This window comes from Peromyscus leucopus, chromosome 5, assembly GCF_004664715.2.
Source record: "Peromyscus leucopus breed LL Stock chromosome 5, UCI_PerLeu_2.1, whole genome shotgun sequence".
Classification (NCBI taxonomy): domain Eukaryota; kingdom Metazoa; phylum Chordata; class Mammalia; order Rodentia; family Cricetidae; genus Peromyscus; species Peromyscus leucopus.
Window position 1 is genome coordinate 48,142,598 of NC_051067.1, and position 27,897 is coordinate 48,170,494.

A 27,897-nucleotide genomic window follows, 5' to 3' on the forward strand; every position below is an offset into this window, starting at 1 on the left:
AAACTAAAGCTACCTTGTATGTGTCAACATAGCGGTCTTCTTTTTCTTTATACTGCACAGCTATAGGCTTAGATAGGTTTCTACAAAGGAAGAGATGATAGAAAAATATGAAGTAATTTGATACTGCCAGTATTCAGCTGCTCATGTCTTCATCCTGAAAATGAGCAATTAACAAAATGCCCTTAACTCACATAAGCATGTTGCTTTGTAACCAACAGTCACCATTCAAAATCATGACCTCATAAACTGTTAAGAGATGCAAGTCCAGATCTGCATCTGTACAGTGAATTACTACTGACTCTTCTGGGTGATGCTGTCATGCAGCACCATGCAGGTGTGCATGCACATGAGCATGATAGTACTGGTGTTCCGACTATTAATACCACATACCATTCTCAGAGGACAAAAATGCAAGGAACATGCCCTCACTTTTACCCACTATAAAACCTATCAGTGTCTCTGTAGGGTGCAAGAATGGGTAGAAGAAATAGCTCTGACTTGAGGGATCAGCTGCTCTGGCTAAGAGGCACAAGGAGAAGACCGTCTACAATGTCAAAATCTGACACTGTACTAGACCAATAGCAAGATTTGCCAAGGCTCAATAAATCCAATCATTCAGCTTATTCAGGTGTAATTTTTTTTTTGAGACAAGCCCTCACTATGTAGCCCAAGCTAGCCTTAAGCTCACTTTGCAGATCAGGCTGGCCTTGTGCTTGCAACGGTCCTCCTGTCTGGGTCTCCTCAGTGCTGCGATTACAAGAATGTGTTACCACGTCCCCACGACACAGCTTTTTTGATTAATTACTATTTCCTAAGGATGTGGAGTTTAGTAACATTAAATGCACATTCTGGTGACCACTGTCTAAGCTTAGAGACGTTGTCAAAAAAGTAAAACAGTTTTATAGGATAGATGTCAATTTACACCACAAAATACAGAGAAATTATCTTTTTGTTTGTTTTTGTTTTTTTGTTTTACAAGATAGGGTTTTCTCTGTGTATCCCTGGCTGGCCTGGAACTAACTCTGTAGACCAGGCTGGCTTCGAACTCATAGATATCCACCTGCCTCTGCCTCCCAAGTGCTGGGATTAGAGGTGTGCACCACTGCCACCTAGCATCAAAGAAATTATCTTTAAGATTGGGGCACTTTTTTTTTTATTCCTTAAAATTTGGTAATAAGTCTTCTTAGATACAAATTATATTATTATGGTTGAAAATTAAGAAATTACAGTTGTTGCTAGGTGTGGTGACACATGATTTAATCCCAGTCTGGCAGAAGCAGACGAATCTCTGTGAGTTCAAGCCAGCCTGATCTACATAGCAAGTTCTAGGCTATCGAGAGTTACATGGTAAAACTCTGCCTCAAACAGGCAGACAGATAGAAAAACAAATAAACATAACAACAAAACCCTCAAAGAAATTGCAGTTAAGTGAACAGAATAAACAAAAAATCAGTCATGCTGCTATTTATTCATAGGGAAAACATTTTAGCATGTATTTGTCCTGCGTATTAGTGATTGCCTATATATATTTTAAGCAAAAGAATGTTTTTTTCATGCTTACAAAATGTACTTCTACAGTATTTTTTTTAACATTTTTTTATTTTATATGAATGTAGGTGATGAGTATGTGTGGGTATGCATGCTATGGTGTGCACATGGAGATCACAAGAACATTTGTGGGAGTTGGTTCTCCGTACAATGTGAGTTCCAAGGATCAAACTCAGATCCTCAGACTGGGGAGCAAGTATGACTTGCTAAGTCATTTCACCTGTCCTACAATATTGTTTTAGTACTTGCAGCATACAATAATATATTCTAATCTAATGTTGGATCTTCAGGCTGTTTCTAGATTTTAGATACTTTGAAAAAATTACAGGAACACCACATTCCTAGCTAAATCTTTACATACAGTGCCAGATACCAAAACAAGCAAAGAACCAGGCAAGTTCAGGTCCCAGTTCTCGTGAAACAACTGCTGGTTGGAATCTTTATGTTGAGCATATGTCCTTTAGTATTCCTAAGAATAATTCCTAGAAGCTAACTTGCTAAAACAGAGTATGCACATCTAACAGTTTTTTGGACACACACTGTCAAACTCCTTTCCAGAAAGGCCACATATATTTACAGCAGCAATGTGTAAAATGTTCAAATGTCCAACAGCTGTGTATATAGTATCTACAAGACAGACAATGTGCCACTGTGGATTCACTTGAACTTGACTTCTTGAGAAAGGGCCAAATCAGGCCTATTTTGGAGGAGTTATAATCAAGATATTTATAAACATCCCAAGTGAAATATTTGAAGTCAATTTTTCTTTAAATAAGAGAACTTTTTTTTTCAAACTAAATGAAATATTTGCCAATGATTTTGGGCTATCTGGTTTCTTTAAAAATAACAGTTTGTTCAAGAAAGGCAGAAAAAATGCTATATACTTTTCCTTTAATTCTCAAACTTCAAATTATGGAATTACCTCCAAAGGTACCAATGACCTTTGTTTCATGCCCCCCCCCATATGTTTTTTCATGCATGTGTGCACATGTATGTTTCAATTTTTTAAAAGTATAGAATGAACATTCTTTTTTTCCCTCTTTGAGACAGGGTTTCTCTGTATCGTTTTGGTGCCTTTCCTGGATATCACTTTGTAGACCAGGCTGGCCTTGAACTCACAGAGATCCACCTGGCTCTGCCTCCTAAGTGCTAGGATTAAAGGCATGTGCCACCACTACCCAGCTAGAATGAACATTCTTAATCTAGAGATCTGACATCCAAAATGATCCTAAATTCAAAGCTTCATAACACACTGTGCATCACAACCAGTCAGACCAGAGCATCTTAGATTTCACATGCTTAGATTTGGGATGTTCAACTGGGAGTGTGCAAACATTCTAAAACTCAGAAATCCAGAAAGTACTTATGATCCTAAACATTTTGGATAAGGGACATGTAGACTATAAAATGATTAAATAATGTAGTTTTTTAGTTTTAAGAGGTTTCAGCTACTTGTTCTTGTTGCCATTATTCTCTTGGATCCTCAGACTGTCCTATCTTTGGTAATGAGAGTCTACTAAGTTTGTTTCTATGTTGTTTCCTTGTTCTCCAATAAAACAAGGTATCTTAAGCTCAGCTTCTATATTTTCTTTTCATAAATTTAGAAGAGATAAAAGGATTAGTGTGCTGGCTAGTCTTGATACAAGCTGGAGTTCCCTAAAAGTTCTCAATGAGGAAATGCCTCCATAAGATCTAGCTGTAGGGCATTTTCTTAATTAGTAATTGTTGGGGGAGGGCCCAATCCATTGTGGATGGTTTCATTCCTGGGCGTGTGGTCCTGGATTCTATAAGAAAGTAGGCTGAGCAATTCATGATGAGCAAGCCAGTGAGCATGCTCCACAGCCTCTGCATCAGCTCCTGTCTCCAGGTTCCTGCCCTGTTTGAGATCCTATCCTGGCTTCCTTTGATGATGAACAGCAGCATAGATATGTAAGCTGAATTAACACTTTCCTCTCCAACTTGCTTTTTGGTCATGGCATTTCATTACAGCAATAGCAAATTATAAGTAAGACAGATAGGGAACCATCCTTATGCAATTTCTACTGAAATAACTGATTCAAGCAATAAAGCCATGGATGAAACTATTAGATAAAAGTTCAGTGTGAACCTGCAACTACAAACCATCATAAGCATCCTCAGAGAACACTATAGCCCTCCTGATGGTAGGTAGTGACATCAAATTCACACAGCCATCTTAGTGGATTCCTCCCAAAATAAAGGGTAAGTTGAATCCAAGTAAGCCTTTTGAGCTAATTCCTGCTCTTTAGCAAACAGAGACTTTTGAACAAATGTTATTATGCTGCAAAAATAAAAAAAAAATACATATAAAAACTTAAAGGCCTTTCTAGTATTTTTTTACATGTCTGCAATCAAATGCAATGACAGACGTGACTCAAAATAACCAATCACAAAAGGCATTGTTGAGATAAGCAGGAGACAGTGAATATGGATGGTATGTTAGATACTATCAGGATTGTTAATTTTCTTAGATAGGATAATAGCACTGTAATAATGTAAGGAAACATCCTATTGTTGCAAAAGATGTATACAGTAGAACTCAAAGGTGGCATAACTAGATATTTGAAATAAAAAGAAAAAATGATGCAAGTTTGGTAAAATCTTTATAATTCACAATCGTTGAATTGGGGAAGATGAATTATAAAGGCTTTATTAATCATTAAATTTTTGTGCATATTTAAAAGTTTTCAAAGTAAAAACTTTAATGGCATAAATTCAGCATGTATATAAACCCAAAATGCAATGCTTTTACTTGCCTATAGATAGATGGATCATTGAGGTCAAGAGTCTCACTAACATAGTCAGAGAGAATAAAGGGGAACACGGGGTACTGCATGAGATCATTGAAGGATCGGCCAGCATGCTTGTTTAAATGAGTCAAATATTCAAAATTGGTAATCTGTCCAGTATACCACAGGTTTGTCAGAGCAGTGATGTTGCCATACTCCAGAAGGTTGGGGAGGTTATTTGTGAGAATGCTCTGGTACACATCATCACGAACCTAAAAGGGAAGGAGAAAAAGAAAGACCAGATATTTTTCGGCTTATTGATATGTCCCTGGAGAAGAAGTAGAACATTATAGACATGTTATTAATTTGAAATCCTCCAAGAAATCTGCATTAAATGGTAGAGAACCAAATCTGATTGCAGTTCCCTTCTGGAGGCAGGCTCTTAGTCATGACGCTTACTGCTGGATAAATCTGCCAGTAAAATTACCTGGCAGAAATTTCTGTGTTATCTGTTCATAATTCCCAAGGAAAGTTATGCACAGAAGTCACTTAGACATAGATACTAAAAACAAAAAATTCAATAAAAGTGAAAAAGAAAAGTGAAAAGTGAAAAGAAAAGTGTGGTATTCTTGACTGACTTATTCTTCAGTGATTGCATTAGAACAGATCTGGTCCGTGTGTTTCTGCTAAACCCTTCATGCTGTTATTATATCAGTAATATGGAAGTGATAATGTTTACCTCACAAGAATTAAATACAATGTCCTATGTAAGTAGGATGTAAATCCACTACTGATTGAAAACAAAAAATTTCTCCCAACTCCTGTGGTTCTTGGGATTGAACTCAGGGCCTTGTTCATTCTAGGCAAACATTCTACCACTGAGCTGCATCCCAGTTCTATAGAAACGGTTTTTTTTTTTTTTTTTCCCCAGAGATTAGTAAAAGTTCTGTAAAGGGAGCTTTCTGACTCTTCCAAAACAAACAAATGAAAACCCCAACAAAACAAACTAAATATACCTCAAAGTCTATGTGTTCAGGTGTAGGAAGAAGAGCTCCTGATGTGACAATGAGAGGCCAGACTGAACGAAAAGGACAAACAGAGCAATGTAGGGACAGACAGACACAGTGCCAAACAACCAACACTGTCACCTAAAATCAAGGGGTGCCAAACGCTGGCACCCAACGAGCTGGATAGGAATCTGTGATGGCAGAGTGTGCAGTCACTCTGGAAGGAAAAGGCTTTCATCCTCCCAGCACATAAAGACACCTACGTGGCAGGGGTGTCCAGATGCAGGCAATGGGAAACAGAACACAGGCAGGCTCGACAGTCTGTAGAGAGAGCACACTACAGTCCTGCAGAGCAGGGCAGCCCGCTGAAGGTGGCAGGGGTGCTGGCTGCCGGGCTACAGAGGGGCTGCTTGGGGTGCTTTGAATGAGAATGGCCCCCAGAAGCTCATATGTTTAGGAGTTTGGTCCCCAGGGAGTGGAGCTCTTTGAAAGGATTACAAGGATTAGGAGGTGTGGCCTTTCAGTAGCAGGTGTGTCACTGGGGGTGTGCTTTGAAGTTTCAAAAGTCCATACTAGTCCCCCTTTCCTCCCCGCATTTCTCTCCCCCCGCCGTGTGTGTGTGTGTGTGTGTGTGTGTGTGTGTGTGTGTGTGTGTGTGTATAGCAGAGTACAGCTCTCAGTTACTGCTTCAGCACTATGCCTACCACCACGTTCCCTGCCATGATGATAATGGATTAAACCTCTGAAACTTTAAGCAAGTCCCAATTCAATGCTTTTTTTTTTCCTTAGTAAGAGTTGCCATGGTCATGTGTCTCTTCACAGCAATGGAACAGTGAGTAAGGCACTGCTATTTTATACAGTCAGGGTCAAGAGGGAGGGGATGCTGTTTGGTACAGTAAGGGACTCTGCTGAGGAGACACTTGATCAAGAGGCCTGAGGAAAGTGACAGAGCGAGTCAGTGGGAGTTCCATGGAGAAAAGTATTCCAGGCGGCAGTCAAGTACAAAGGTCCTGCAGCATCAGTGTGTCTGATATATCCAAGGAGAAGAAAACTAGCACGGACAGAGTAGGAGTACAGGAGAGAACGGCAGATGCAGGCAAGAGCTAACAAGGGTCTTGACTACCTGGGGCTCCATCAGGCTCTTGTAAGACCTTTGACCCTCAGTGAGTGGCATGAGAAGCAATTACAGAGCTTTGAATACAGAAATGAAACAGACTGAAGGGGTGGGGTATGGATATAGCTGGGCCAGTTAGGAAGCTGCTATAAATGCATCAGGTAGGAAATGATGGTGGCTCAGAGCAAGATCATAGCAGTGTAGTCAGGCCAAGGGTATGCTTGGCTGGAGTAGACATGCAGAGGGAGAGGAATAGCAGTCTACTAGGATACTCTCAAGGTTTTTGGTTTGGGCAACAGGGAGATGGAGGTTCCATTTATGGAAGGATATTTTCGGGGAGAATCTTACCTTTAGTTTGAGATACCACTTGGCAACTCCAAGTGGAGATAGCAAGGCAGAGTTAAATAAGTGGGTATGATGTGTAGGGTAGAGGTCTGGGCACTGATACAGAGCTGAAAGTTGTAGGATACAGACTGCTTTGAAAGCCTTGAGATAGATGAGAAGAGGTCTGAAGAATGAGTGTGAGCTACTCAAGAAGGATACGCAAACATGCTGAGTGGGAAAGCTGATGAGGGGAAAAAGATGGAAGCCCAGGAGCCTAGAAAGGAAGTTGTCATGTGTGGAAAGAAAAGGCTAGTCAGTGTATCAAATGCTTCCAGTGGGACAAGTAAGATGAGGAATACAGAGTTAGAATAGAGGTTATGGCGAACTGGACAGGATGATGAGAAGAAAGCAGGAGTGGAGCATTTCTGGAGAGAACCTAAGGGACCAAAGGAAGCAGAAGGGACTGCAGGGACAGGCTGGTGGCAGCCAGCAGATGGAACTCCTCCCAAGGTTTTCCACCAAGAAAGTAGGGCCGTGGGGCAAGTAACGGCATGTCGAGGAGGGATCCCAGCCTGAGCAAGTACCAGCTACTCCTTTCAGCCACTTGGGGAACTTCAAATTTAACATTTTAGAGGTCAGAGAGAATCTTTATAAGAGTAAGGACTTCCTTAATTGAAATATAAGGTATATTTTATATAGTTGTAGAGTACCAATTTAAGAAAATTATCATTCATTTAGCTAAACTTCATAGAATCAGTAGCATCATTGGTCACATGATCATTTCAACAAATCTAAATAGGTGGATTTACCTTGGTATTGTCAAATGCCAACAGCAGTGTTCTGCCATTTGTTAAAAAGATTTCTACAGCATTATCTCGCAGTTGCCACCAGCGCCTGTGAACTTCTTTAATTTCCTCGTATGTCCAGGAAAAAGATGCTGGTTCTAACTCCCCCTGAAGGGTCTAAGACAAAGGAAACAGATAAAAGTATTTCCACTATATGAAACTAATTATTTTGGCTTTAAATATCAAAACAAAATGCATAATCTTTCTTCCATGACAAAAAGTTAAGACTATCTGAAAACCCTCCCATTACATAACACTGCACATGTTAGACAAAATTTAGGAATAAAAAACAAAGAGTATTTCTAGACCTGTTTAGGGTTATAGAATACTGAGCAGCTTTATCCTACATAATATGAGAATTCAGAGTCTTACTGGTTATTTTTACAGCAAATACTAGCATATCCAGAAGTATCTGTTATCATTACTCATCTACATAGACATCAGAGTGGCTTAGTTATTCAATTAGACAAAAATTTCCTTTTCTTTTTTTTTTTTTTTTGGTTTTTCGAGACAGGGTTTCTCTGTGTAGCTTTGCGCCTTTCCTGGAGCTCACTTGGTAGCCCAGGCTGGCCTCGAACTCACAGATATCCACCTGACTCTGCCTCCCGAGTGCTGGGATTAAAGGCGTGCGCCACCAACGCCCGGCTCTCCTTTTCTTTTGATAGCAAAGGTACTCAACTGTGAACTGGGAGTGGCAGGGAGCATTTATTTGTTGCTGTTCAGGATAGCGATGAGGAAGAATGACACGACAGACAGAAGTGTGTTAGAGTTTGAATCATAACTCTAATTGCTGAGACCCAGACTCAGAGGAAGAGGAAATAGCAGTCTTCCCTTTAAAAGGACCTTTAAAAAAGTGGCTGTAATTCACACTCGTCTACTGTAATAATGGGTGAGTGCTCTCATTATACTGGATTTATGCAGTTTTTAAATTTTTTCTAGGTTTAGATAAATATAAACTTAAGCCTCCACTCACCGAACTTTCAACTGTATCAGAAGCATTGTCTTCCACAAAATACATTCCACATTTACCTGCAGGAAGTAATTGGACAGAAGGGTTTGAAAGTATGTGTGCACTGTTCTGTTTGGTGAAATGTCTTAAGTCCTCCTGACTTGAGTTTGAGAACCAGCAGCTAGAAACAGTTCCACACACTCAATAGATACTTTAAAATAGTACTCATAAGATCTTAGTTGCTTAATCTCTCTGTGCCTTAGTTTTCTTACTAAAAAAGGGTTGTGTGAGAACTGAATTTCCAAAACTACCATTAAGATAAAATTAGAATATATATAAAGCATGTATCAATACTGCCTAGCTACTGGCTCATTCTACTATTATCTTTTTCTTATAGTACAAGCACACTGATTTGCTTTATTTTGTTACTTGCTGAAGTCTGTTAAAATAGTAAAAAATTTAACTACAGCAATAGATTTTAACTTGAAAAATCTAAATTGTGTGTAGTAAAAGGAATGATTGAATATAAAAGTGTTCACCCATAAAATCAACTTAATAAAAAAATTTTGAGCATGTACTTTCAGAAAATGTCATTTTTTTCATATTTATTCAGTTATTTGTAGTTTTGTATTTATTTACAAACTGACCACTGTTTCCCCTCCTTCCTCTCCTCCTAGTCCCCCGCCCCAACACCTACTCTGCCTCACCCCCAACCACTCCTCCTCCATTCCTATTCAGGAAAGAGCAGGTCTCCCATTGATATCAACCAAATATGACATTTCAAATTGCAGTAAGACTAGGGACCTCCTTTCATACTAAGGCTGGACAAGGCAACCAAGTATGTGGAAAAGGGTCCCTAAAGCCAGCAAAAGAGTCAGAGACAGCCCCTGCTCCCACTGTTAGGAGTCCCACAAGAAGACCAAGCTACACAACTGTAACATAAATGCAGAGGGCCTAGGTCAGTCCCATGCAGGCTCCCTGGTTGTCGATTCACTCTGTGAGCCCAGGTTAGTTTATTCTATGGGTTTTCTTGTGCTGTCCTTGACCTCTCTGACTCCTACAATCCTTTCTCCCCCTCTTCTGCAGGATTCCCTGAGCTCCACCTAATGTTTGACTATAGGTCTCTGTATCTATTTCCATCAGTTGCTGGATGAAGCCTCTCTGATGACAATTGGACTAGACTACTAGACTGTGGGTTTTTATTTTTATTTTTTTTTTTTTTGAGGCTTCAGTTACTTTTGGTCAACCATGATCTGAAAATATTCCATTGAAAATATAAAAAATAAATAGTTTTAAATTTTCAATCATGTTACTCTAAGTGCATGATGAAATTCAGTTCTGTCCTGCTCCATCCTATCTGAAATATGAATCATCTCTTCGGGTAGTGTATCCAGGCCTACTAGTCAGTCATTGGCTGGTTATCAGGTTGATTGCTATAATGTTGAACACCTTATGACCAAATAACCTTTTATTTCACTTTAATAATGGCCCCCAAAAGCAAGAGTGGTGATGCTGGTTATTCATATATGCCAAGAGAAGCCATGGAATTGTACTTTTAAGTAAAAAGGTGACAGTACAATAAAATATGTTGAGAGGGCTCATATTCATTGAGCCTTTATGGTGGTGTTATTTTGTTTGTTATTTTTGTTAACCTCTTTCTGTGGCTAATTTATAATTTAATTTTATCATGGTGTGTGCACTTGGGAAAACAGTACTATCTGTGCTTTCAAGCATCCACTTGGGTCCTATGGGTAAATGGGGGCTGTCTCTATAATGTCAAAGCAAAGCCACCTACGTGATATTAAAGAAAATTTACCTCTGTATAAAAAATGCTTCAAATTATCTAAGAATAAAGTAAGGAAGGGTGAACATGAGTGAAATTCTCTTGAAGCCAACTTACCTAACAACAATTCCCCAGCTGTCTCCCTGGATGGTGCAACACTGATACATCTTCTATTCACTCTGTCAAAACATGTTTAAAATTGCTATGACTCAATTTTTGGCTCAATTTAGACTTCAAGCTTTTTAATCTAGTAAAATATTAATGCACAGCAGACTAGAGTTTTAGTAGCATAAGCTGGTGTGTCAAAACTCAAATGAAGATCCTGTGCTATTTATAGAACACTCATCAGAGAAGTGATGGAAATCTTTAGGAAAGTCCAAGGACTCCTGCAGCTGGAGAATATTTGGATCTGGCCACTTAAGAAACACCAATGTTTCATAGTTCCAGTAAGCAACTAGACACTGTGTTAGGTCATTGAAAAACAGGGACACTGGGATCAGAACATTTCTGTTCTGAAGTTACTGTCTTTTAGCCTGTATGGTTTCTAACTATAACATGAGTACAATAGTAATATAACCACCACAAGAATATGGCAACACTGTTAATTAAAAACCAATACATGGAGACAAGCAGACGCAGGTAGGCCTGTGGCAGCGGCCCGCGGAGGTAGACTGGTCCAGCAGCAGCGGCCGACAGGGACATTTAGGCCCGGCAGCAGCCGGCAGAGACATACAGGCCCAGCAGCGGCCCACAGAGGTGGACAGGCCCTGTGGCAGAGATAAGCAGACGGAGGTGGAAGGGCCCGGTGGCAGCGGCCGACAGGGACATACAGGCCCAGCGGCAACCAGCAGAGACATACAGGCCTGGTGGCAGTTCGCAGAGGTGGATGGGCCCGGCAGCAGTGACAAGCAGAGGTAGGTAGGCCCGCGGTGGCAGCCGGCAGAGATATACAGGCCCGTCAGACCCAGCGGCAGCTGACAGGGACATACAGGCCCGGCGGCAGAGACAAGTGGACGCAGGTGGGCCTGTGGCAGTGGGCCACAGGGGTGGACAGGCCCGGGGACGGAGACGGGTGGACGCAGCTTAGAACGGGGACGCCCCTAGCCCCAACACCTGGGGAAGAGGCTATCTCCCTAGGTCGGAACCAGGGCGAGTCTGGGCACTCCGTCTGGGGACAACCCAGGGCCCAACTGCTGATCCTGTGAAACCCAACAACTTGGAGGTGTTGGTGAGACTACCCTGCTCAGCTGAAACCCATCTGGGAGAGGATTCAGATGCCTACAATTTGAAGTCTGAAGAAACAAGATCAGCTGAGGAGTTGACAAATGAACAAAACGTGACCTGGGAACACAGAAGAAGGCGCTACCCAGCCACTAAACCAGATCACCAGAATCATAAGTATATAATTCACCGACTGAAATCAGCTGTCCCTGAAGAAACAGCCCAATAGCACCAATTTAACCAAGAACCCCTACTAAACCAAGACTAAAAATTAGAACAAGAGAGGCACTCTCAGACACAGACACCACCTGCACCGCACAGAGGAAAAGATGAGCAGACGCCAGTGCAAAAATACAGGCAACAACATAAAGACCTATATGGCAACACTAGAACCTAGTGATTCTATACCTGCAAGACCTAAACATACCATGACAGAAGAAACAGAAGAGATCAACCCTAAAAATGACTTTAAGAAGATGATAGAGGCCCTTAAAGAAGAAATAAAACATTCCCTCAATGAGGAAATAAAAACTTTCCTTAAAGAGGAAATGAAAAACTACCTTAAAGAGGAAATAAAAACTTTCCTTAAAGAGGAAATGAAAAACTCTCTTAAAGAGGAAATAAAAACTTCCCTGAAAGAGGAAATGAAAAACTCCATTAAAGAGGAAATAAAAAACTCCCTTAAAGAAATGGAAGAAAAAACGAACAAAAAATGGGAAGAAATCAAATCAAGCCAAGAAAAAGCAATTAAATAGATGAAAGAAACATTCCAAGATCTGAAAAATGAATTTGAGACAATAAAGAAAACACATGCTGAGGGAATGCTGGAAATAGAAATCCTGACAAAAATCAGAGCCTTAAAAACAAGGATTTGGTGAGATTGTAAAATGGTGTGCCACTTTGGCAAAACAGTTTGGTGGCTGGTCAAAATGCAAAACATTGTTACTCTGTTACTCAACAATTCTACCCTTAGGAATATATTCTCAAACTACTGAAAATGTGCATCTATGAAACATGTACATGAAGGTTTATAGCAGTGTGTTGCTAATAGTAAAAAAGTTAAAACAACTCAAATAGCTATCAAATACTGGAGAGAAATAAAATGTGGCTTATTCATACAATAGAATATTATTAAGACATAAAAATGAATGAGAAACTGACAGATTAAATGACTTTGGTGAACCTTCATAATTTCATTTGTAGATCTTTCCATTTCTAATTTATAAATACATTTGGGGTTATAAATTATAAATGTACTGCCTCCTGTCAACATTGTATACTTCTATTTGGTGATTTCTGTGTCAAACATTATATGGAAATGTTTCCAAGTATTTTCTGTATTAACTGTGAATGAATAGAACAAAATAAATTGCCTGTGATGAAAAAAAAAAAAACCCAATACATACTGACACATCTAGTATTCAGTAATACTATGGAAGCCTGTAGATGACAATTTGCCTTACTTACGAAGTGGGGAAACTGAAGCAGAGAGGCTAAATAACATGCCCAAGATCAGGTGGGTAGGCAGGGTAGGAATTTGACCCTTTATGTCACTACATTCCACTCCTGTGGTGGCACCAGAAGCAGCTCCATCTACTTTATAGTGACTAAAAAGTCAGCTATAAAATATACACATACTAGGAAGGGTCAGAGCATGATGGCTGACATCCATTAACACCCAGTGTTAGATATGGCATTTGGAGTTTGTCATTCAACCTTCTCCTGTCTCAAGCCTCTTTTGTTTAAGACTTTCCTAACCTCACAGCATTATCTGAAACCAACACTACACAAAACCTACAATGAGCTATTTTTGTACATTCATCAAAGAGTAAAGGAAGGCATGTACTCAGATCTACCTTATGGATTCACTTGCAGCTTTGTCTTTGACAGTAGAGGAGAAGGAAGAATGAGTTTTATCTTCAAATAGGTAAGAGAGTGGTGGCTTGACAACACCTGTTGAGAAAAAAAGTCCACAACATTTATCTAATAACCAGTTGTCTGCCATACCTACAGGTCAAGGTCAAAGTTACTATTACCTTCTGACTTTTGTCTATCCCTAAGGAGATACTTATTTGGAATAGTTAAATAACATCTCTGCAAACGTCTCCTCTCTCGGTTTGGTCCTTCTGTTGGATCCAACTGCCATGAAGTTGGATAGTAGATTGGATCATACCAGACTGCTCTGCAAGTTGAAATAAAACATCTTAGTGGTCATCCAAGGGCTTGCAGCCTTAAAATCATTATAGAGACTGAGTAAATAAATACAATGGGCCTGTTTAATTACAAAACAGCAATTTGTACATTAGGGGAAACATATACATAGGATAAAGACTAACATAGAAAGTGAGTGTCTGTCCCTGAGTCCAGTTCCCAAGTTCCCTCCTGGAGTAAGCGCTGCCTCTACTGTCCTGTATCTACTAAATTTTATGTTCCAAAATTTAAAGGAAATTTGAGGTTATAATTACATCATTTCTACCTTCTCTTTCCTCCTTCCAACCCCCACTACATACTCTCCCTTGCTCTTTCAAATTCACGGTCTCTTTTTAATTGTTGTTATACATTCTTTCATACCCCCCCATCTCTCTCTCTCCTAAACATATAAACACAACCTGCTCAGTCTGCATAAAGTTACTTGTGTGTATATTTTCGGGGCTGACCACTTGGTACTGATAAACAATTGCTGTGTTCTTCGCTGGGGAAAACTATTCCTCCCACTCTCAGTATTCTTTAGTTGTCTGCAGTCCTTTGTCTAGCACTGAGGCCTCACGAGATTTCCCCCTTCCATGTTAAATATACTAACAATTTCAAAAGATGTGCCCCTCCTACTGCAAAACTTTATCAGCATTATACAATATACTATACCTATCATGGTTATTAGCTAATGGAAAATTTTCTCCAAATTAATTTTTTAGGAGTTCCCATTTTTTCCTACTAATGAAAACTAGTTCCTTTTTGTAGTATGTCACATTTTAAATTTTAGATATTAGATGAAAGAAAAGAGTAAAACTATAGTAAGTACATTTTTCAGAAAGCAGATTAAAAAAAAATCACCCTTAATTCTATTACCCAGAACATTACTTTCTTTTTTTTTTATTTTACAATACTATTCATTTCTACATAATAGCCACAGATTCCCTTGTTCTCTCCTTTCCTGCCCCCCTCCTCTTCCCCCCAGCACACCCCCCATTCCCACCTCCTCCAGATCAAGGTCTCCCCCGAGGACTGGGATCGACCTGATAGACTCAGTCCAGGCAGGTCCAGTCCCCTCCTCCCAGATTGAGCCAAGTGTCCCTGCATAAGTCCCAGTTTTCAAACAGCTAACTCATGCAACGAGCCCAGGACCTGGTACCACTGCCTAGATGCCTCCCAAACCAAACAGATCAAGCCAATCGACTGTCTCACCTATTCAGAGGGCCTGATCTTGTCATCATAATGTAGCTAACTGTGCTACTGGTAATACTCCTTTGTTGCTCCCAATTAATTTACTACCTTCTGCATTTTGAATCCTTTCCTTAGGATAGACTCCCTAAACTATTTCCAGAGCAAGAAATATTTGTAGGACTCCTACATGCACTGTTCCAAGGTACACCACCACCAAAGTTCTGAATAACAACAGCTAACATGTTCAGCTAATGTCCTGTTGTTGATATTGGCACAAGAAAACAAATCTCTTTTGAACTTTAAGAAAAGTAGAATTATACATTTATATCTATGTAAGTTATGAAATATTAATTCTTCCATACATTTTCTGAAAACAAATTTTCTTACTTTTTAGTCATCAAATATAATAAACATCAATTAAAATTAAAATTCAAAAACCACTGAGTTCTTTCCATTTTTCTGTTGTACTCCACTGAGAATGTTATCAATTCTATAGAGATATATATCCCAACTTCCCAATTTCATCTACTTAACATTTTTTTTTGGTGAAGCAGGACATTTTTGAAGAACTGTCCTATCCTGTTTTGGCAAAAAGTCTGCCAGATATTCTAGGCCTGTAGGCCCAAGATAGATGCCCCAACGTTGCAGAGGAATCTTGGGTGACTGTCTAGGCAGCCAGCTGTTTCTGTCATTTCTATAGTTTTGGAATTTGTTTTTTCTGTATTTCCTGTTTATTCAGGTAATATTATATCCTTCTTAGGTGTTTGATGGGGTTGAAGACTAGATAGTCATACGTTTTTTTTTTTTTTTTTTTTTTTTGGTTACCAAGTTCAAAAAAGAAACTTACAAAAGAGATAAAAAGTTTATAAGGTTGAGAGACGTAAAAGCTTAAGTCATCCATCTAAGAAAATGTTTTTAGGTCTAAAAAGATACTTTTAGATTGGTAATACAAGTTATAATAGAAAGCAGTTATATATAAAACTTTGGACTTATCAAGAGAGATAGATAATAGAGCAATTTTTCTGAATTGCCTAATACAAATGGACTGAGTATTGTAAATGTAATTCTTACCTGATAATTGTTCTTATTGTATATACTTTTACTATGTCAGAGTTAAAAACCTTTCCTTTTTATTTAGACAAAAGGGGGGAAATGTTGTGGGATATTTGTACAGTATGTGAAGATGTGTTGTTGTGATTGGTTTAATAAAAAGCTGAATGGCCAATAACTAAAAAAAATAAAAACACTCTAAAAAAATTTTTTTGGGGGGTACTGGTGATTGACTTCATGGTTTAGCACATGCTAGGCAAGCGCTATTTTATAAACTTTCTAAGTATAATTCCTTCTGTTTGTAATTTCCATTATTATGTAACCTTTAGTGTATTTTAACACTCAAGGCTAGCAAGCTATCTATCTCTTTTTTTGAATTTTTTAATTCATTTTACATACATAATTAGCTATCTTAATTAAATATAAAGAATGACACATTAATTTTCTTTTTAGTCATTCACAATTCATCTTTTTTTTTTTTTTTTTTTTTTGGTTTATCGAGACAGGGTTTCTCTGTGTAGCTTTGCGCCTTTCCTGGAACTCACTTGGTAGCCCAGGCTGGCCTCGAACTCACAGAGATCCGCCTGGCTCTGCCTCCCGAGTGCTGGGATTAAAGGCGTGCGCCACCACCGCCTGGCCACAATTCATCTTTTTAAAAAGATTTATTTTTACATGTATGAGCGTTTTTTCCTGCATGTATGAATGTGGACCATATGTGTGCCTAGTGCCTGAGGAGGCCACAAAAGAGCACTGGATCTCCTGGAGCTGGAGCTACAGATGATTTGTGAGCTGCCATGTGGGTGCTGAGGAACTCAAACCTGTCCTCGGAAAGAGCACAAGCACTCTTAACCACTACGCCACTTCTCCAGCCTTCTCTGATGCACCTTTAAAATCGTATTAATAAAGTCTAAGCTAGAAAAAGATCTATTTCTCAACCACACTCTTTGGACAATTTCTCTATCCTTTTGCAAAAGAAATTTTTTTTAATTGAAGTCAATTTTACTATCTGAAAGAGCTACTGCTTTACATGTTTTTCTTCAAGAATTAAAAAAAACCTCGTGATTATTTTTAAAGATTAAAAACTGATAATTAGATAAAAATGTTTCCTTAAATAATTTATAAATCTGAATTTTATAGTGAAAACAGTGGTTGACATCACATACAAAAGCTGAACCCAGACGCGTTCCCAGCACACACCTGTCGTGTGTCAGCTGCTGGATGAGTTCCTGCCAGTGTCTGCTGGCACTCAGGTCGACTTTGTACATCCCTCTGATGTGCTGAATCACCTTTTTTCTTTCAATTCCTTGGGAGAGAGATATGGCCTGCGTGATATCTGCAGCTATTTTAGATATATCCTTAGATTTTAAATCGAGTCGCTGAAAGAGACTAAATAAGATTGTTTCAAAGTTGAGTATCCATGGAACATTAAAAAATACTTTAATAGTACATCTGAGGGCTGAGGGTACAGCTCAGTGGTATAGTATTTGACTAGCATGCATGAAAACCTGAGTCCCATCTCTACATTCCACATATATACATACATACGCATACAGACTCAAACACACACGGGTATAAACACATATGAATACCTACAAAAAAAAGTGACCTCACAAGTTTCAAAAATCAAAGCAAAAGAAAAAAAAAAAGACTAAATGTACAGGATTGGATGACTTCTGAAGGACAGGGCTTTGGAAAATGTTGTAACTCACCTTTGTTGATTATTATTAACTGTTTTCTGCCACGCGCCTTTACTCACATTCTCTTCATTTTCATATTTCTTTTGTTCCTAAAAGATTTAAATAATAATATATGAAACTTATTCTCCCTTTTCTTTTTTGAGACAGGGTCTCATGTATCTCAGACGGGCACTGAACTCACTATGTAACCAAGGATGACCATAAACTCCCAATCCTCCTGTTTCAGCTTCTCTAGTAGAGGGGTTACAGGTGTGTACCACCACATCCAGGCCCTTTAGGTGAGCACTCTACAAACTGGTCTGCATCTTGAGCCCCAAAACTTGTCATTTCTCATATAATATTGGCACTTATCAGGTTTGCTTAACAAAGTAATTTTGAAAGCAAGTTAATAAAGGAAAAATTAATCTCAAGAGACCAGACTACTGAAATATAAGCCACTTAAACATTATAATTTCATTTTTTTCTTTTTTTTTTTTTGTATAATTCGAGCAACTGAAATTAGAACAAGAAAGTTAAGTATGTTCCCCAGCCTGCTGAGTTTATAAAGCTACCTGCTTATTTCACTGGCCTGTTAAAGAGTCCTTCAGTCCAGGGAGGTTTCAACTTGCTTGTCACTACAAAATCTGTCCTTCATAGGGGTTATGAAAACAGCTCGGCCATTAAGAGCACTTGCTGCTGTTGCCAAGCTGGGGTTCATTTCCCAGCACCCGCATGATGACTCACAACCACCAGGAACTCTGATTCCTCTTCAGATCTCCAAGGTCACTGCACATATGTGATACACAGACTTGCATGTAGGCAAACACCCACATACATAAAATAAATTTTTAAAAAATCTTTCCTTCTTTGAAGGCTAGAGATAATGGATGATGAGAATCAAAGAGAATAGGAAGCTCCTCAAAATAAGTCTATTTTTTTTCTTTCCTGATCAAAAACTCTTGTAGTAAAAATGAAAGAATCATTGCAAGCTTATCAGCAATGTTACCTAATAATGAAAAAGATCTTTGAGTCACTGTGTTAAGTGTGCACAACAGGATCTCCTAAAAAAACAACGCTGATTGACAGACTTACCTCTTTGATCATTTTAATGAGCTCTGGTTTGGAAGGCGCACTGGGAGGGATGCACTTGTGGCCACATAATTTTAAAGCATTCATAAGCAGTTCTGCTGTGTCCAGTTCTTCTTCATTTAACTCATCTTGGTGATTATGTATCAACTCTGACAAATATAAAACCAACTTGGCTCCATGCTTTAAAAAGAAAAGTAATAATGCTCTAGTTATAAAGAATTTTAATTTCTTCCATTTAAATTATTTAATAATAAATTTAATTATATTTCTATTTTTTGGTTTTAAATTATTTAATAATAAATTTAAACATATTTCTAAAATTAGCTTGTTGGGTCCGACTTCAATATAGCTGTAAAAAAACATGATAGGGTAGATGAAAAATTTAATTATGTATTAGATATTCCTAATTGTATTTGCTTTGATAATAAAAAAAGTGTTTTAAAAAAGAATCTAGAAAATGTCATGATTTCTACAAACTACTTTTAAATAAATGAGAAAAAGAAGAAATGGTGCCACCAGTATGAGAGAGATGCTATCAAATATTAAATCTATATTTAATATGATGGTTATGTGGTATTCATCATATTATTCTATTTCTCTGTGTATATTAGAAACTTTTCATAAATGATTGAAATGAAGCAATCTAGTTAGCCAGCTTCTAGGGAGAATTTGATAAGGAAAAACAGAAAATAAATGGGGATAAAGGAAAAGACAAAAACACTGAACTAGAAGAGAAACTTGTCTTTTAACTTAAAGTAAAAGTAGGTCTCCATCCTCTTTCCTTTGAGTTTCACCCAGGAGAAAATGGTAAGGTTTCAGGAACAAAAGACTGTCCCTAGCCTGTCAACACTGATGCCTCTCTAGGAAAAGAAGAGACAAGGAACTAAAGGCAGTAAGATCCTGCATCTCATGAGTTCTACATGAGCATCAAGGCGAGGGCTGGTGTGGGCCCGCCTAAGAGCAGACCTAAAGCCAAAATTCTTAAGGTGATGAGTTCTTAGGGTGATGATGGCTTCCTCTGAGGTGCAAACTCAAACCAAATTTTGGTTCCTACTTTTGTTAGGTGGGCCTTCACATTATGCCTATCACATCTGATTGTCATGGGTACATACATGTTAAACAATAATTATGCCAACAAACTAAAACACAAGCCCTTTACTTTAAAATTTTTCAGTGACTCAAACATCACTGAATTTGGCTTCACAGCATTTTAAACTGTGGATAGAATTAAATGTCAACAAATGGGTCTAGAAACGTTTACATCTTAGGTGATATTTAAACTAACATGCTGAATCATAGCATGTTGCTAAGAGCCTAAGATGAACATATGCAACAGTGAAAGTAGCGAAGCAGCATCTTAAATTCGTTTCAATGCAGCATTTTAAATTAGTCAGGAGACAGCTGCTACCTGACCAAAGAGGAAAAGCAACAGATGCTGTGAGAGTAAAAGCACTCAAGAATTGGCAAATAAAGAAAGGCGGTGCATGACGGGAGTACTTTCCTGTGTGTCTTAAAAGTAATGTTCATTTTACATTAAATCTACTTAAGCTGAGTATTCAATGACATTCTAAACTATCTTTAGAAAACTATCTGAAAAAAAAAAAAAAAGAGCCAGCAACAGTGGCTTACACCTCAGCATTTGTAGGCAGAGGCAGAGGGACCGCTCCACGTTTCTGGGTAGTCTAGGCTACAAAATGAGAACATGCAAAGAAACACCCGATTTTCTCAAACACTAAGTTTTTCTAATATCTCATTTTACTATCCTTTCATCAATAGTTTCTTGATGAGAAATGGTGTTAGGACACATGTAAAATTGTCTTTTTTTCAGCTCTCAAAAAGTAGACATCTTGGGAGGCAAAGACAGGAAGATCATATTAGCCCACAAGTTTAAGATCTGCCTGGACAACAGTTTCCATCTCAAAAAACCAAACCAAAACAAACTGACTTAAGAAACTAAATCTATTATAAATATTTATAAATAATAAGAGTGTGTAAAAGTAAAGTTTTCAGGAGGAAGTGTTCTGAATGTACTAAAGGAAGGGAGGAGCAGAAGAAATACAGGGTGAGCTAGTCAAGGGCTAAGGGGTGGACAGAGGAGAGGACAGTGCCCTCCCTGTTCTTGGTGAGCCTCACGTATGGAAAGAGGTTGCAAGGGGCAGTGACGAGAAACCATCTTGAAAGGAGGAGGATTCATTACAAAGGAGTTGAATAGAGAAAAGAACCCGTGAGCTTTCCAACCCTAGGAGAGAGCCAACGAACAAAACTTGTATGCAGCTATGAAAAGGCATAAAGAACATTCCTATAGAGGACATGCTGTCTAGTAAAGAACAAAAGAGAGTGAAGAACTCTCAACAACAAAAACAGACTCAGCAGATTATGTTTATATAGTTATACATATATACACAAACAAATATGGAACAATAATAATAAAAAAAGGCTATTAAGTTAAAGTGTGGGAGGAGGGAAACAGGGAGGGACTGGAGGGAGAAAAGGAAAGTGGGGAGACTAATATAATTAGATTTTAATTGAAAATGTATTTTAAAAAGGAAAATATTTTACAATATGGGAACAAGTAACCGTATGAGACCTTATAAGAACTCAGATACAGAATTTCTAATCTAAGTCCTGGAAATAACTGGGAACAACTGGGAAATGACCACAGAAAAAGGAGAGAAAAAAATCAAGCCTACAAAACACATACATGATGGAAGACTTCAGGTTAAATTTGTTTGGTAAGAAAACTACATTCCTGACAGCAGAAGTAGCTCACAGGTTCTTGTCTTGAAAGGCTTTATCAAATGCTAAGATACTTACTTGTGGGGATGGGCTAAGACAGTCTCGAAGTATATCCTGATGAGCTGGCTCATGAACTATTTCAAATATTTGTTTCCTTTCTTGGACAGTATGGGTTGGTGATAAAATATGTGCGAGCAATCTTCCAAGCTGGACTCGGAAGGTTTCCTTACAGGACCCCAAGATTTTAATCCACTGCTGCTTATAACCACTGGTTTTATTTGAACCCTAGTCAAAATAGGAGTGAATCAGGATCAGACTTTTAACAAACTAAGTATTATTAGTAGCAGTAGTAATAGTAGTAGTATGTGTAGGAAGGTGTATGGGTGCCATAGCATGCATGTAGAGGTCAAAGGACAATTTTGTGGGGCTGGTTCTCTTCTTCCACCTTTACATGGGTTCTAGGGATCAAAATCAGGTTGTCAACATTTGTGTGGTGTTTTTAACCTACTGAGCAAGCTGAACAGCTCGGGATCAGACTTCTTAAGCAATACTATACTAACTTCACACAATTCAAGGGAGACAATAGAACATGACTCATTCTAGATTTAATATTCTGCTAGACCTCATACGCATATCTACACAAATGAGAGTTTAAGAGACAAATTTGCAACAATAGCCAGAACTTATTTGCTACAAGTACAAAAACAGATAAGGACAGAAGGAAAGGCTAATTTCATGAGTCACTTTAAAAAAATCACCAAGCAGCCGGGCGGTGGTGGCGCACGCCTTTAATCCCAGCACTCGGGAGGCAGAGCCAGGCGGATCTCTGTTAGTTCGAGGCCAGCCTGGTCTCCAAAGAGAGTTCCAGGAAAGGCGCAAAGCTACACAGAGAAACCCTGTCTCAAAAAACCAAAAAAAAAAAAAAAAAAAAAAAAAAAAAAAAAAAAAATCACCAAGGGCTTACAGATTGTCAATTAAAATAGAATCAAAACAATCAGAGAACAATGGCAGGTAAGGCCATCTTGATTTTACAATCTAAAAGACAAGCAACTCATAATAAAAAGTTGAGTCAGTACTACCACAGTAAGTACAATAGTTACAAATTTAGAACTATATAGAAATTGACTATCAATTTTCCCTAAAGTATAACCAATCAGGTTATTTTAACTGTAGCTCTACTAGTAGCCTAGTATTGACCAAATCATCTGGGTTTAATACTGGAATCATTTTAGAGTCTATCCAGAACTTTAGAAAGGCTTTCCAATTACTCCTACTTTTAAGATCTCTGTTTGAGTGATTGAATTCTAAGTACATCTACAGTTTATTTAATGATCAGAGATGGGCACTAAAATCTAGTTTAGAGTCAGAGATTGACAGTGATGACTCATGGTTTTCTATAATTAGATTGGCCTTTGGTACCATTGACAGAGTGAACTGATCGATTTGTTCCCCATGGTCAAGTATAAATGATCCAAAGAAACTCAAGCGGGATGATGGTAAGTGAAGCCAGACACCCATCAATATTCTCTATATCAGTTTGAAGGCACCAGATGTTTATTCTAAGATCTAAACATTATAATAATTCAGAAACTCAAGAATATAAATAAAGCCCTTAAGAAAACAGGCTATTCATTTATAGCCACAGTAATCATCAAAACCCTACTCTTCCCTGATGCTATATGAGGTTCTTCATTTTGTAATAGGTAAGTCAGCAAACTATATTATTCTGTTATTGAAAGTCCAAGCCAGGCATAATGGCATACACCTGTAATCTCAATTAGCAGGAGACTGAGACATGAGAAATGTAAGTTCAAAGTCAACCTAGGCTACATAGTGAGTCCTTACTTCAAACAAACAAGCAAGCAAGCAAATCAAACCAAACCAAAACCCCACAAAATCAAAAAACCCACCCAAAAAACAAAGCAAAAAACTAATTCAGATAGTTTCAATTGTAGAAAAAACACTGAATAGCAAAAAGAAATATGATTTTGGAAACTCATAGTTTAGACATGAAGACTTCTGTTCAGTTTCTGTAAGTAGACACCTTCCAAGTCATTAATTTACTTACAATAGACACTTTGAATCCATCTATCAGATACATGAACATTTCTTTCTGAAATGGATTGTGTACAGAAGGTTGTTCATGATGCATATCTTCTTCAGAAATTTCAGTCTGGGAAATTGAGATCTTGCTTTGAGCTGCATTTTCTGGAGTTCTCAAAATGTCAATAATATCTGAATTCAACTCTTTGAATTAAAAAAGAATTAAAAAAATTAGTTAACTCACTGATATATATAGTAATGATGCTGGTAAAAATACCCTCTATGGAAAAGATGTGGGATAAATAACACTGAGGATATTTGAGACAACCATAGAGAATTATTTTATATTTACCTAAAATTACATATAATATATACAACTGTGTATATTTTAATGAAGTTATGCCACTTGGATCCTCAAGAGCCACATACAAAACCTAACCTAAAAAGTCTTGCCGGGCGGTGGTGGCGCACGCCTTTAATCCCAGCACTCGGGAGGCAGAGCCAGGCGGATCTCTGTGAGTTCGAGGCCAGCCTGGGCTACCAAGTGAGTTCCAGGAAAGGCGCAGAGCTGCACAGAGAAACCCTGTCTCAAAAAACCAAAAAAAAAAAAAAAAAAAAAAAAAAAAAAAAAAAAAGTCTAATGAAAAACCTCAGGACTGGGCATGAAAAACCTCCATTCAAGTAGGTGGTTAGGGGAGTCCAAGGGATCCCAGAACAATACAGGTTATTGCTGTTGTCTTTGGTTGTCTTCTAGAAGTCTGAAGATAAGTCCCTATTGCTGAAGACACCAAGCACTTTAGACACAGGATCTGGAAGAGTCTAGCTGGATGTGGCCTGAAAGCTCCCTTCCTGAGGACTAGTTTTCATCATACAGGACGATGATTCAAGCTGCCAAGAGGCAAGCAATCCAGCTGTGACACCTGTGAACCACAATGACCAGCACAGCAAGATATTCTTAAAGGTATATTTTGGCAGTAATCAACAACTGTCAAACTGGATTTAAGGGCTGCTCAACAGGAGAGAAATCGTGCCTAGCACTATAAATCAAGCCAACCACCAGTGGCTAGTGATGCCATGGAGTTTGGAAGAGAACCTGCAACTGCCATTTTCCTAAACCAGTTTAATTCCTAACTGCATTCTAAATAATTATCCTTACCCTCACAGAAGAGTATAGCTCCTACCCCTCATCAAGGAAGCTTCTTTTTGCAGCAGATGGAGATGATTTCAGAAAGCCACAATAATCAAAATGAATAGAACAGCTGATCATGAGGTATCCAACCCCAGTGGATACATCTACAACACAACCTTACACCTACAGCTTAGAGAACATTGTGGAACTTAGGGTAGAAAAATTGTAAGAGCCAGAAGACCAGGAAGTCTTCTGTAAGATTATATCTTCTAGATATTACAGAAAAGCTGCACTCAAAAATTTTCAACAATATGATTGCTTAAACAAGACCTGAACAATGCCAACAACAGTTGACATGTCAAAGTAGATGGGAGGAACTGCAGAGCACACCCCTACATGAAGAGTCACAGGCAGTTAGCAACTGTTGAATGAGGGAGAATTAGCCTTCCCCTGAGATGAGCACTTTAAATGGCTATCCAAAACCGACTAGTCAGTACTGAAAATATATACATACAAGCAATACTAAATGGATTCAGGGAGTTGCATTTATATATTTATTCATATACACAATTAAAGAAAAAGAAGGCATGAAGAAAGGCACACTTTCTTCCCTCATGAGAGGGAGCAGGAGGGGAAGACATAGGAAGGGCTGGAGGCAGAAAAGAGAGGAGGGGAATGAGACAATTATATTTGAATTAAATTTTAAAAATCCTCTAGCCAGGTATGGCAGTGCATGCCTTAATTCCCAGCACTCAAGAGGCAGAAACAGGAAGAGTTCTGTGGGTTTGTGGCCAGTTTGGTCTGCATAGTGAGTTCCAGGACTGCCAGGGATTGTAGAGAGACCCTGTGTTACACAAACAAAACATAAATAAAAGTTTTAAAATATTCTGTATTACTAACTCTCTTACCATAGTATAAATGTGGTAGATGTACTAATTAGATAAAATGTGACAGAGGAGAGAACTCACTTAAAACAATATAGACATCTAAAGGTAAGTATAATTCATAATAAGTTATGAAATTATAAAGGTCAAATTTGCTAACAAAGATGAAAAGTGTTAAAAATTACTAAGACCATATGACTCTTGTACAAATCAATTGCAAGGCCATATGACACATACTGAATCTGTGATGGATCTGTGTGATGAATGGCTACATGTACTAGCCTTTTAATACTGTAATGTTATAATCCAGGTTCAGCTTTATATTTAAGTCTGAAAGTCTGTTGTCCCAAATACGAATTAAAAGAGTTAAAAATAGAACCATAGGAACATGGTTCTTGGGCTTACCATATGTTTTTAGGGACAATCACTTCTTTCTTCTTCTTATCTTCCTAGGGCTACCAGAATAACTCTTTAAACAATTTAAAAAAAATTATTTTTATGTTTGTGAATGTTTGGCCTACATGTATGCCTGTACACCACATACATGTCTGGTGCTCTCAGAGGTTACAAGAAGGCATCAGATTCCCTGGAACTGGAGTTACAAATGGTTGTGAGTCACCATATTGGTGCTGGGAATAGAACCTGGGTCCTCTGCAAGAGCAACAAGTGCTCTTAGCTCTTGAGCATTCTCTCCAGACCCCTTGAATAGTTTTTAGAATTCTATTTTGATTCACTGATAGTGCTTTAGCTTTTTTTCAGCTTTACTGAGGCCTAACTGAAAGAAATTATATTCTGTATATAAAGTGTACAACCTGATGCTTTGATATACATACACACACAGTCAAATGATAAAGTTAGGGAATACTCATCAGTCCTGATATAGTTGTGTGTGTGTGATTGTGTGTGTGTGTGTTTGTGTGATATTGTGCGTGTGTGATTGTGTGTGTGTTTGTGTGATATTGTGCGTGCGTGTGTGTGTGTGTGTGTGTGTGTGTGTGTGTGTGTATTAGCCAAAGAATTGTTTTTTATTCCTTGCTTTGTACACAAGCCTGGCCTCACACTTGTGATCCTACAGTTCCAGCCTTCACAAGTATGCAACACAGGACATAGCTATAGTGTTTTGTTGCTGGTGTTTATTTTTTGTAGCTCTCTTGGTGAGAGAGAGATTGGCTTCATGGAACAGCACATTAAAACAGCAGTGGGGTATCTCCATACAACTAATGAGTTTAGATGCCCTTCAACAGGCAAGTGGTTAAACAGATTCTGGTACATTCACATCATGACACTACTGTCCCATAAAACAAACAAAATCCCAACCAAACAGATTGCTGATACATCCAAAATAAGCAGAATGACTCTCCAGAGAATTACATTGAATAAAAATGGCAACAGACTTAATATCATATTTATATGAAACATTTTTTTTTCCAAGACAGGGTCTTACTATGTAGCTCTGGCTGTCCTGGAACTCACTATGTAGACCAGGCTGACCTCCAACTCATGGAGATTTGCCTGCTTCTGCCTCCCCAGCACTTTGGGATTAAAGGTATACAACAGTACATCTGATTTTCTCTTTTTCTTTCTTTCTTTCTTTCTTTCTTTCTTTCTTTCTTTCTTTCTTTCTTTCTTTCTTTCTTTCTTTCTTTCTTTCTTTCTTTCTCTCTCTCTCTCTCTCTCTCTCTCTCTCTCTCTTTCTTTCTTTCTTTTCTTTCTCTCTCTCTTTGTTTTTTTTTTTTTGGTGGTATCATAGGCTTGAACCACTGTGTCTGGCTGTCTTGTAAAAATATTGTAGAAATGATACAAACAGAAATTCAGGGTAAATTTTGAGGTAGGTAGGGGCTGAGGAGGAGGAAGAAAGTGAGTTTGGCCACAAAAAGGCAACACAGAAATTCCTTCTGAGGATGGAAATGTCCTCCTTGACTATATCCACGTCTCCTTCCTGAGAGTGACACTGTATTATAGTTTTGCAAGATTCCATGGGAGAAACTGCAGGATCTCTGTATTATTTCTAATAACAGCCCGTGAATATATTACTTTGTCAAATGAAAAGTTGAAAAAAATACTGTTTTGAAATCAATGCCCAAACCCAGACTAGCACTTAACACATTAAGAAGTAAAGTATTAGCTGGGCGGTGGTGGCGTATGCCTTTAATCCCAGCACTCAGGAGGCAGAGGCAGGTGGATCTGTGAGTTCAATGCCAGCCTGGTCTAGAGTAAGTTCCAGCACAGCCAGGACTGTTAAGTGGAACATTAGTCTCGAACCTAAGGTTCCTTTACTCTGTGGTCTTTAAGAAGAGAAAAACAATGTCTTAAAAAAAGAAACCTAATCAACTTCATCTGACATATTTCCCCTGTGAATCTGCGTGAAGGG

The 27,897-nt window shown here is 38.4% G+C and overlaps 1 protein-coding gene across 3 annotated transcripts in view; it reads right to left on the reverse strand.

The window, feature by feature from the left end:
• Lyst (lysosomal trafficking regulator) overlaps positions 1–27,897 on the reverse strand; it is a 159,301-nt gene that overhangs the window by 31,864 nt on the left and 99,540 nt on the right. For all 3 annotated transcript variants that reach the window (XM_037205934.1, XM_028859792.2, XM_037205933.1), the window contains 12 exons: positions 23,539–23,717; positions 21,549–21,755; positions 18,738–18,914; positions 17,679–17,755; positions 17,167–17,355; positions 13,575–13,720; positions 13,395–13,491; positions 10,435–10,496; positions 8,559–8,614; positions 7,550–7,702; positions 4,323–4,567; positions 14–80 (listed from right to left, as the gene is read on the reverse strand). In XM_037205934.1, the coding sequence (XP_037061829.1) occupies positions 14–80; positions 4,323–4,567; positions 7,550–7,702; positions 8,559–8,614; positions 10,435–10,496; positions 13,395–13,491; positions 13,575–13,720; positions 17,167–17,355; positions 17,679–17,755; positions 18,738–18,914; positions 21,549–21,755; positions 23,539–23,717 (1,655 nt within the window). The remainder of the gene's footprint in view (positions 1–13; positions 81–4,322; positions 4,568–7,549; positions 7,703–8,558; positions 8,615–10,434; positions 10,497–13,394; positions 13,492–13,574; positions 13,721–17,166; positions 17,356–17,678; positions 17,756–18,737; positions 18,915–21,548; positions 21,756–23,538; positions 23,718–27,897) is intronic.